This window comes from Camelus ferus, chromosome 6 (genome assembly GCF_009834535.1).
Source record: "Camelus ferus isolate YT-003-E chromosome 6, BCGSAC_Cfer_1.0, whole genome shotgun sequence".
NCBI lineage: Eukaryota > Metazoa > Chordata > Mammalia > Artiodactyla > Camelidae > Camelus > Camelus ferus.
In genome coordinates, this window is record NC_045701.1 from 75132728 (window position 1) to 75145229 (window position 12502).

At 34.9% G+C, this 12502-nt stretch overlaps 1 protein-coding gene across 7 annotated transcripts in view; it reads right to left on the reverse strand.

The window, feature by feature from the left end:
• The window catches only part of CEP128 (centrosomal protein 128), a 357186-nt gene that overhangs the window by 337655 nt on the left and 7029 nt on the right, over nucleotides 1-12502 (reverse strand). For 4 of the 7 annotated variants that reach the window (XM_032482457.1, XM_032482456.1, XM_032482450.1 and 1 more), the window contains exons 3-5: nucleotides 8432-8574; nucleotides 5079-5240; nucleotides 3292-3378 (exon numbers count right to left, since the gene is read on the reverse strand). In XM_032482457.1, coding sequence (XP_032338348.1) covers nucleotides 3292-3378; nucleotides 5079-5225 — 234 coding nt within the window. In that variant the 5' untranslated portion in view covers nucleotides 5226-5240; nucleotides 8432-8574. The remainder of the gene's footprint in view (nucleotides 1-3291; nucleotides 3379-5078; nucleotides 5241-8431; nucleotides 8575-12502) is intronic. The other 3 variants (XM_032482452.1, XM_032482451.1, XM_032482454.1) reach the window with 1 other exon arrangement.

Consider the following 12502-nt stretch of genomic DNA (forward strand, 5'->3'; position numbering starts at 1 on the left):
AAGCAGTGAGTGACAGACATCCTTCTCTGTATGCTGGGGGAAAACATCATCGAGAACCAACCATTTTTTTTTTAACATTTTTTATTGATTTATAATCATTTTACAATGTTGTGTCAAATTCCACTGTAGAGCACAATATTTCAGTTATACATGAACATATATATATTTATTGTCACATTTTTTTTCTCTGTGAGCTACCACAAGATCTTGTGTATATTTCCCTGTGCTATACAGTATAATCTTGTTTATCTGTTCTACAATTTTAAAATCCTGTCTATCCCTTCCCACCCTCCACCCCCTTGGCAACCACAAGTTTGTATTCTATGTCTATGAGTCTATTTCTGTTTTGTATTTATGCTTTGTTTTCTTGTTTTTGTTTTTTAGATTCCACATATGAGCAATCTCATATGGTATTTTTCTTTCTCTTTCTGGCTTACTTCACTTAGAATGACATTCTCTAGGAGTATCCATGTTGCTGCAAATGGCGTTACGTTGTCAGTTTTTATGGCTGAATAGTATTCCATTGTATAAATATACCACAGCTTCTTTATCCAGTCATCTGTTGATGGCCATCTAGGCTGTTTCCATGTCTTGGCTATTGTAAATAATGCTGCTATGAACATTGGGGTGCAGGTGTCATCCTGAAGTAGGGTTCCTTCTGGATATAAGCCCAGGAGCGGGATTCCTGGGTCATACGGTAAGTCTATTCCTAGTCTTTTGAGGAATCTCCATACTGTTTTCCATAGTTGCTGTACCAAACTGCATTCCCACCAGCAGTGTAGGAGGGTTCCCCTTTCTCCATAGCCTCTCCAGTATTTGTCAATTTGTGGATTTTTGAATGATGGCCATTCTGACTGGTGTGAGGTGATTACCTCATTGTAGTTTTGATTTGCATTTCTCTGATAATTAGTGATATTGAGCATTTTTTCATGTGCTTATTGATCATTTGTATTTCTTCCTTGGAGAATTGCTTGTTCAGGTCTTTTGCTCATCTTTGGATTGGGTTGTTTGGTTGTTTCTTATTAAGTCGTATGAGCTGCTTATATATTCTGGAGATCAAGCCTTTGTCGGTTTCACTTGCAAAGATTTTCTCCCATTCCGTAGGCTGTCTTTTTGTTTTACTTATGGTTTCCTTTGCTGTGCAGAAGCTTGTAAGTTTCATTAGGTCCCATTTGTTTATTCTTGCTTTTATTTCTTCTAGGAGAAAATTTTTGAGATGTATGTCAGATAATGTTTTGCCTACATTTTCCTCTAGGAGGTTTATTGTATCTTGCCTTATGTTTAAGTCTTTGATCCTTCTTGAGTTGATTTTTGTGTATTGTGTAAGGGATTGTTCTAGCTTCATTGTTTTACATGCTGCTGTCCAGTTTTCCCAACACCATTTGCTGAAGAGACTGTCTTTATTCCATTGTATATTCTTGCCTCCTTTGTCGAAGATTAGTTGACCAAAAGTTTGTGGGTTCATTTCTGGGCTCTCTATTCTGTTCCATTGGTCTATATGTCTGTTTTTGTACCAATACCATGCTGTCTTGATGGCTGTAGCTCTATAGTATTGTCTGAAGTCTGGGAGAGTTATTCCTCCAGCCTCTTTCTTTCTCTTCAGTAATACTTTGGCAATTCTAGGTCTTTGATGGAGAAGCAACCATTTTTAACAAAACAAGAATTTGGGTAAAATGAAGAGGAGTCTCTAGACCAGACAAGGAACGGCCTGAAGCACAAAAGGAAAGACTTTCGTTTTCCTGTGTCCTATTTTTAATATGAGCGGCTTTGCATTCCATGAACTTGCAACTCTGATGGAAATGAAATAGCTGTTGGGTTTATTTACTTCCCATATATAAAACCACTGCCCCAGGGTTCAGCATTATTCAATTCTAGGCCTACCACAGAGGCTTACTGCCACAGAACAACTCACTTTGTGTTTTAAACACTTACCTGTACAAAAGTTTCTCTATTACATAATTTTATTCCTCAATTGCTCAATTCAAAGGAAACTTGCCACCATATGTAAGCATCTAATATTCAACACGACAAGGTAGTTTGTTCTCTGCTACTAGTTAATAATGTTTTTAATTTTTTTACTAATAAGCTTAAGAGCAAAGAATTAACTCCCATTATTAATAAGGTAGGTAAATCTAAAACATCTTATGAGCTACCCAAATGTACAAGATCTATGGCTCCATCTGTCAAATACAACATAAATCATAAAAACTTTGTAGATGCAAGAGTTTATTTTCTAAATGAAAGTAGTAGAAAACATTATGAGAGAAAAAATGTTCCCTGTGCTCAAGCAATTAGCTTCCAATTACAAGCAAATAATGATGACTATACTTCTGCTTTGTAACAAGAAAATAACAAACCGTCGATTAAACTTGTAATTTATGTGACAACTCAGTGCAGCACAGATATATATAAAACTATCATTATAGTACACATGTAAGACTAGGCTTATTAGAGTGTATACTCATAATTGGAAACATGAAGGAATAAATTTAACTGGTTTTCCAAGAGTTTACAGAGATGAGTTAGCCAATCCTAAAAGAAGGAAATGAAGTATCTAGAAAATTTTTAAGCACACATACCCTTTAACTCAGGAACTTAATATTCCCAAGAATTATACATGATTACACACAAAAACATGTGTACAGTAATGGTCATTGCTGCATTGTTTATATCAGCAACGACCAAAAACCCAGATGCATCTATCCTATGGAATATTAAAACTATTCAAAAGAACGAGGTGGAGTTACTGTGTCCTATGAAAAATGATATAAGATACATTATTAAATGAAAATAAGTTGCATAACATATTTCATATGATGCTATTTTTTTAAGCAATCATATGCACACTTATACCTGCATAGAAAATGTTTGGAAAGATACACAAGAAGCTGTCAAAACTGTTATCTCTTTGGAGTGGAACTAAAAAGGGCTATAAGATAGGAGTTTTATTATTTATTTGAGAAATGAGCATGTCTTACTTCAAAATAAACCATCCTTAAAATTCTTAACTCCCCACGAGGGGTATCCATGGTCCAAATTTAGTCTCAATTTAATTTATATCCTGAATCCTTCCCCCTCTGACTTAAAGCTTTCAAATTCAGTGGAATCTAATCTATATAAAGTTGGCAATCCATCTGATAAGCTAAATTTAAACTACAAAATAATAAAGCAGTCTAAAAGCTAAAGATGCTCACAATGGTCATCCCCTTTATCTCACATCCTTACTCCTCAACAACTGAATTTCCAAAAAGGTGGTTAGGAGAAAATGCAAACATATGTAAGCATTCTTACGTGTTCTATAGCACTCGCCTGTCCATTACTATAGTCGCGATACCGTCCAAGCATCTGGTCGACTTGTCGCAAGTTCCGACTAGTGTCCTTAAGGAAAAAAATGGACTTTATTAATTGTTCCAAACAATATTTTTCCCAATCAGTCTCAGCAGTATATCAAACAGGTAGCTCCACCATTAACAAAAGGTACAATTTATAACTATGCTGGATATCACTATACTTAATAAATATCAAATCTTAATGATATCACTGACAGAGAAGCTCAAATCTGTCCACAATTTACTTGTTTGAAATCTGAAGCACATAATTTCAAACCTTATCCAAGGTTCCATAATAAGTTGGCAACAAAACGGTAAGCTGAAAAGAATCCTCGTTATCAATCTGTGCACCTCAACTAATTCACACCCTCTACAGAATAGGAATCCTAAGAGAACAAATCCAGTAGATTGTGTTCAAAAGAAGCAAGTCATTAGGATCAATGTTATTTCAATTATTACTTCACCTCAGAATTCAATTAGGAGAAAAGAAAACAAAGTATCCTTTAATCTTTATTTATAAACAACAAAATTTAGTTCCAATTACAATAAAAATGGTTTCCACCTAAATATGCTAGATTTCCTCGGAGAGATGAATGGAGGCATTTCTTTCAAAACTGTATACTTACTAATGTGTCTCATTGGTGGGAAAGTAAAAACTTTGTACTGCAAAACTCCATTGTCACGTTAATTCAAATAAATTTAAAAAGAAAAAGCCTTCTAAGTCAAATTATGGTCTTTCGATCAGAAATTAGCCTCTTCTTATCTAAGTGTACTAACCCAAGCAACTGAAAGCCAAAATCCATGCTTATCCAGACAAAGCAGAAGAGGTTAAAAGGTAGGAAAAAAATTCTATTTCTGAGTTTTCTTTTTCCCAGTGTGACCATGACATTCTTCCCTCATCTTTTTTTTCCCAAAGCCCTTTCTATGGAGAATATGTAAACTGCCTCCACTCACACTTCCAAATACTGTCAAACATTAGCCTCCAAATAAAAATGGAACCTCAGTATCATTCATCCATGAGTAATTTACATACCCAAAATATAAGCAACTTCTCTAAAAGCACATGTCCACAAGAAGCTAAACCATGGTAATTCCTACTGGTTTCACTCCCACAATATTTTATTTGGAAATACTGCCTTATCCCAAAACACTTCCACAACCCATGTATTTCAAATATCTTTAATGACTGTGTTAGGTAGAAATAATAGCCCCCAAAGACTCCAAGTCCTAATCCCCAGAACCTGTGCATTTGTTTCCTTATATGGCAAAAGGGATTTTTGCAGATAAAATAAATTAAGGATCTTGAGATGGGGAGATTATCATGGATTATAGGGTGGATGCAAGGTAATCACAAGCATCATTAAAAGTGGAAGAGGGAAGTAGAAGATAGTCAGAGTGATACGATGTAAGAAGGACTCATCCCACTCTTACTGGCTTTGAAGAAGAAGGAAGGAGCCACAAAGTAAGGAATGTGGGCAGTTCTAGAGGCTGGAAAAGGCACAGAAAGAGATATTCCCTTAGGGCCTCCAAAAAGGAATGCAGCCCTGTTGATATTCTGATTTTAGTCAAGTGAGACCAGTGTCAGATTCTGACCTACAGAACCGTCAGAAAATATATTTCTAGGTTTTCTTAGACATTAGTTTTGTAGTAATTTGTTACTGCAGCAAGAAAATACTAATACACTGACTGAAACTATTTCTTAGCTTAAACTAGTTAAAATCTATTGCATGCAACCATTGCTAAACTAACCTGTAAAGTACTCGTTATAGTGTTGACCTTCTCAGTGACATCTACAGTAGGCCGACTTCGAGCTTCCCTGTGAATTGAACTGGCAGCCCTTCGGCTCAGTCGATCACGAGACCGGAAGTGGTCTGAATCACTGGAGGATTCTGCCATTGATGTACGAAAATCCTTAAAAAGAAATTCATGTAAGGTCAATTAAATGGTAATGAGGATAGAAATAAGAGATTAACTATTTACTTTTTGATCTTTTTAAGTATTTATTACATTAGCCCTTGGGCATATCATAGTTTCTACTACACAGCTTGAAAACACAAGTCACTTCTCCATGCAATTCTCCCTACTTTGTCTTTCCTGCTTTAAGAGAGCAATTCCTCAGACATTTTAGTCATATTTACAACTCCAAATGATAATAAGTCGCTTAGTTTTATGCAATGCTCCTAAATTTTAAAATCTCTTTCACAGGCAGTATCTCACATAATCCTACCAGCAACATTGTAAGGTATATGAGACACACAGGTTAGTATCTCCACAATAAAAAAAAAAAAAAAAAAAAAAAAAACCAACCCACAGATAATCTCCAAGGCGAGGACCTATAGGTCCCCATATTAGTCCAATGTCCATTCTACTAAGCTATGATAACATATATATCTTTAAACAAAAATACAATACACACAGAATGACCTAAAATAAGAGAATTTTATTCAGTGTACAGTGAATGCTCTCATATACCTTACTTTAAAATACAATAGAATTAAACAAATGCTCTACCAGAGGTACAAATTGTACAATAACAAATATGTGAGAAGATGGCATCTTCAGTATTTCCACCAAAATAGAAAGCCAAACATCTGGAATATAATTTCATCAGTAGAAAAGTCTCCAAATACGCTTTCTTCCCATCCTTACCTCAATTTTCAATTTAATGCAAAAGAAATTATTTCATGCAAGGCAATCTCAAAAGTTTCAGAAAACCTTTTATAGAAGTTGAAAAATGAAATATATTTGTAACCAAAAAGCATCAGAGAAAGTTCAGTTGATCAAAAGTGAAAGCTTACTGAGTATTCAAATAATTTCATTTTCTTCTTAATGTAAGGTTAGCAATCTTTATTTTAACATTAATTGATACAATCTCCCTAAAATCTATACAGTCATTTTTTTCTGGCTCTTTATATACTGTGTGATGAAACCTCTCTTTGATAATCAAGAATATTCCAGTATTTCTGAATTATTCTGAATGCATCTGGGAAGTACATGACCATACATCTAAAGCCAAGATAAAGGAAATTTGCTAAATATATATGTAGATTCTAGAGCATTTAATGAAAGTAGTTATGTTTTTTAAATGTTAGACAAAATAAAACTAAATAAAAAGATAAGCAAGGAACCTTGCTGTGAGATCAGGTTTTTCAAAATGAAATACAGTCTGTCCTCATAGCATCAGAAGAATGAACAGAACATCCAACTTTTTCAAATTAGCTGAGACAGCATTAGAGAACACCTGTCAGATTCAAGCCTCTCCTCTGCCCAGGCCTCTCAACTTCCTTCCACACTATCTTCTCTGGTTCTTGCCCCCTTCTCCTGTCTAAAAGTACAAAGGTATAGTACCCACAGTGTAGCTCCCTCTGTCATCAGGAAACATGAACAAGAGACAAAGGCTGAAGCAACTGTTTAGCTATGCTTTTCCAGGATCACAACTGTTTCAAGTCCAAAAGAATAAAATTAAGAAGAAATCTTAAATGTTAGGTTCACCTAATTTTAAACTTAGGAAGTGACGTGTGCGTGCACGTGCATCAGAGCACACATAAATCTGTGCCACATGACCTAAAGTCATTTCCTCTCAGTTAAAGAACTTTCCAACATTTTCCACTAGTGAAAACAAGTAAAAATCAACATTTTCTGAGAGCCTGCTACATGCTCAGAACTATATAGATGCTCACACAGACAATCCAGTTTAATTCTCATCACTTATTAAAATGGGCATCATTAACCCCTAATCTAGAGGATGCTGACGGGGAGATGTTAAGTAACAAGTCCAACTCCATACGATGACTGGAAGTAGCAGACCCAGGATGCAGACCCGGCACCAGGCTTCTCTACCTTCAGTATGCTCTTCATTCCATCTGCTCTGCTGTCCCCTCAAAGCTCATTGTAAACAATCTGAACAGTCAGTAAAAATGATTAAAGGCATCTGCGGGCCATGGCCCACACGTTTCTACAGGCTCCTCAACCCCCTTCTCATTTCATTTAAGCATAAAAATATTGGGGGGAGGGGAGGAGTGGGAATCACACAGTAGTATGAAGTCTTTATCAGGCATCAGGAAAAAAGCTAAGTGACATACCTATGATACATATAATAAAGAGCCCTGAAAACAAATCAAACCACTGGCCTCAGGGTAAAGGGGTTTTTATTTCCTTATTCCCTCTATCTCCTGTATAATGGAAAATAATAATTATGCCTGGATCTGTCAAAATTCTGTAGCTAAAAGCATAGTAAGTTTCATTTTAACAAGTTACGATTCTGGAAACTAAATTGGAATTAAGATAAAATCAGGCAGAATAAAAAGATTAACATTGAAAAAGTCAGGTGTTAACTGTAATGATTGTTAGAGAGAATAAGAAACAAGATAACTAACTCTGGGCTAACCTAAGTTTTGAGTACCAAAATTTTAATAATAATCAGTTATATGTAACTTCAATGGATATAAATGGTATGTCAGACTCTTCTAATGAGCAGACAATTGAATTTCAACTTGACTACAAATAATGATAACTGAAAATTGTATGGTTATTTTTTAAATAATTTGGAAAAAATGTTTAAAATATAAAATAGTACAGAGACTAATATAATAAGCATGCATGTATCTATTACCTAGAACTAATAAATAATATCATTCTTTTCTATTTCTATTACTCTATTATTCTTATACTATTGCTATCATCTTACTTTCCAGTTATTTTATAAGAATATATTAATATTATTTCCCATTCTGACATGTGTGCTTCTAATATTTTTAATAAAATATTTAGAACACAAATAAAGTCCTAGTATCTTTCCACCCTACTCTGCACCCAGGACTATTCCTGCCCCACCTCCTCTGAGATAACTACAAGAATAATTTTGTGTTTAACTCTCCATACCATATTTTTATACTTTTACCACAGGTATATTACCTCACAGCCTTTCTTAATGGAACATACATTACTATCAGTTGATAAATATTAATAAGTAAAGATATGGGGTATTGAATTTAACTTTAAAACAGAAAATCTTAGCAGCAGTAAATAAAGTTAAGAACAGCATTAGCTAAATAATGTGTAACTGTCACATAATACAAAAAAAAAAAAAGACTCTCACTTACCCCTACTAAGGATTACATACTTTTAATAAGACAAAATCACACTTTCCAGCATGAATTTCACTAGTTCACACACAGTCTTCAGCTTTTAATTTCAATTACTTTGAGCAATAATTATATTCCAATTCCTGTATCTGATGGAACTCCTGTAGAAATATCAAGATTTAATTTGAGCTATATCTGAGAATTTTGCATGGCTTTTTTTTTTTTTAAATAGCATGATACATTCACCAACTATCTAAGGACTTTAATTTCATTAGTGTCATAAATGTTGAACTAAGGGACATTAAAGATTCTGATTATAATAAAAATAGAAATTAGATTAATATTTCATTGTTGATAAAAACTTAGCACTTTCTTCAACTATTACTGATAATTCAAAATGTCAATGTGTCTCTCACAGCTAACAGAGCACCTGACCCTAAGTGTCACAATGCAGAAAGCAGCTACGGTAGAGGTCCAACATTACCAAAAGATGCCAAGTCTATCAACAGCCAACACCACCACCCTCTGAGACACGGACTTGATGGAGGGAGAGAAAAACAAATGAGAAAGAAGTGGCCACTAGATAGAGTTGGCAAAAGGCTTATACCATATCAGTACAACCTAGAATAAAATGTATGGAGGGCCATGAAAATAGCTCCCGAGAGCCCCTTAATATAATTGACTAAAGAAAAGAAACACAAACCAGTTAGTGCCAATTATACACTCTTCATTCAGCATTAAAAATGTACTATTTTATGCTATAATTTTTTTTTTAGTTTGAAGTATTGTTTATCCTAATATCAGTAATGAAAACTGATCAGGACTCTGAAAACCTTTTCCCCAGTAAAACTGTCAAAGTATTAGATTCATTCCATGTTGATAAAAGAATACTGAAAATAGTCAAAGAAGAAAACAAACATGCATAGCCAGGCAAAAATGTTCTGCACAATAACCTAAGAAATATAAATTATCAATGAGATGCTTTTCAAGCCCATTAAGTTGTTTTCCTTTAAATAATAATGTCTATTGTTATCTAGGTTGTAGGGGAAGGAGCACTCCTATACTGTTGTAATGGAAATGCATAAATTGATATAAATTGTCTGGCTATCAGCAGGCATTATGTGTCAAGGGCAGTTTGCACCTTTACTAACTATACCTCCAAAATCTCTCCTCACAAAATCATCTGGCATACATACAGAAATTCATATATAAGGAAACATACTGAGAAGTTATAATAGAGAAAAAATAAAAACAGTTTATATTTCAAATTATAAGAGAATGGTTAAAATACAGTACACCCATGCAATGGAACAGTACACAGACATTAAAACCCTGTTTCTAGAAACATTTAATAGCAATGCAAGGGATAAAAGTATGAATCCCAATTTCATAACAAACATTACATGGTATCTGTATATGAATATAAAGCACCAGTATACAAATTTAGAGGAGGGAAAGGGAGACAATAAAACAAAGAAAATACACCAAAAGTATACTTGCCATGTAGAGTTTACAGCTGATTTCTATTTTTTCAAACATTCCTATCTTTCCTGAATTTTCTACAATGATTGAATATTCAGAAAGAAAAAATACAATATATACTTTGAAAAAAGAAAAACAAATATAAAGATCACCTTCAGAGACAGCAAATTAATAACAGGTTGACAACCTGGAAAATGTGTTTACATAAAAGCTATACATTCAGAACCCCATTTTTTCTTATTAGCTATTTCCTTTTCCTTCCTGGCAACTTTCCTGACCATAATTCCTAGTCCTCTGACTTCTACCTAGGTAGGGTCATGTCACTCATCAATTGATGAGCTGAAAAAATAGGATCTCAATGCCAATCGCTAATGTTTCATACTGAAGAGCACTGGCTGGCCAAAGAAACCGTTTATCATGAGTTTATGAACTAAAAGAATGATTTTTTTCAATTATGTATGATTCTCTCTTTGCAATTTTGTTGAAGGAGTCATGATTCACAAACTAATTCTCTTAAAGAAACAACCCGATTACTGGAATAAACTTAAAAATTGAAAGATTATGAAAATATATTAATGTGTACTGACATACCTTATACAATCAAATTCTGCTTTTGAAAAATATATTTTAAATGGTTCATTAACAATATTCCATCACAATTACAATTTGAATTCCAAAGATTAAGACTGGTAGAAAAACATCTATGTATGCTCATGAAAAATCTTCATCATTACTTTTAAAAAGTTAAAAGAAATAAATTCAGTTGGATTGGAAATCTATTCTGATTATCATAAGAAATTTCAGCATGATGTTTGTTAACAAAAGAAAATAAAGAATTGCTAAATTTGGGAATGATTAAAGAACTCCTAAAAAGCAATTTAAAGAGCCTGAATCACCTAAATCCTGGTTAAAGGTGAGACAGGCATTTCCTTTAACTGGACAAAAAGCAGTGAATACTCTCTGCAGCTTACTACCACCTACTGGTACAACAAAATTTCTCACTGATGAGAAAGCAATAATATTTATGCTGTCTGCTTTTCAGCTGCTAAGTTTCTTCCAACTAGAGAGGACTAAGATGGGTGACCTTGGGTGAAAGTCTCCAGAGTCAGGAGAAAGCTCTGGGTCTGAAAACAGATGGTACAATTCTTAGAACAGTTTATTTAGCTATTCCCAACACATCAGTATTTAAAGGCATAAATATTGTTGCTTCTGCCTTAATGAACCTTATAAAGAAGACATACAGCCACCAGAGCAAGTAATGAACCCCTCATCAATTCACTCCCACTGAGGATCTATCCATCAAAAACAAATGCACATATGCAAATCTGATCACTGCAAGAGAGTAAAACTGCATTCAACACTGTAATTTCAACCATGTAATAAGAGGACTGGCAGTGAGTCTTTACAAACTCAAGTCCACTTCTTTTGTTATTTGACCTAAAGAGTCATCAGATTGTCTCCATTATAATGATGCACATTTGTATGTATGAGAGCTATAATGTATTGATTCTCTAGTCTCTTTTCCTCAGAGCCAGTTTAAAACAATTAGGATTTGCAAGCTGTTCTATAAAAGATAAGCACCCAGCATCAGGGGTGATATTTCACAAAGGCTGACTAGTGCATGTTAAGTAGGTGATTGCTTCTGTGGCTTCCAAGTGCCTTAGTCGTCCCTGTCCGAGGCAACTGTCCTCAAAGAACATGTTCAAGGTAATGATGTTGATATTTAAGGGGGGTCAGGGAGGTGGGGAGTGTATTTTAAGCTCAACGAATAACCAAGCTTTTGAATACATTTCTCACTGTTTCAATAGCTGTAGATGTGCGAGCTTTGCCTCATCCATCCAAGAGAAAAAATTAACAAACTGGCAGAGGTTACCATGTACAAACAATTATCACTTGTACCCGTCTTTACAACAGTGCTCCTCTGTAACTTAATCTCCTCAAACCCTTTCGGTAAATTCATGTAAGATCAAAGTCGACTGTCCAGTCCAGCAGCCAGTTCTCAGTTAAGTCAGGAGATAATGTAAGGCATAGGAAACGGAATCAAAGAGACATGACAGACTCATGCAGTAATCCTTTACTGAACTGTCACTATATCAGAAATGAAAGATGAAAGCAAATAAGTCACAGTCCATGATGGGCGAGACTCGTATAAGTTCTACATGTGGTGCGCTAAGTAACAGGACAAAACGCCAAGGGAGTCGGGTCAGGAGTCTTCCACCCATCTGGAAGGATGGGTAGAAGTTTGACAGATGGATGAGACAAAAAAAATGGGATCCAGTTAAAAATCATGTCTCCAAGGAACCAGAGAAAAGACAAATAAGCAGAGCTCTCCCATCCTTCCAGCAGGTCATGGATTTAAAACTGTCCCCTGGAGTGGAGATGGGGAGGGTATGGGTGAGTAAAATCGTTCTCAGTTGAGAACTTCTTACTTAGAGAATTAACATCAAATACATAGCTCTCTCTCCAAACATACAAGATTTGACTTTTTTATTGTAAGTTCCACTTATATTTCTGTTGCTCCCATCCCTTTCATCTCTCCGCGGCTCTCCCTCCCCACCCTCCCTCCCCTCATCCCTCTCTTTCACACTCACACACCCCACCCTGTAT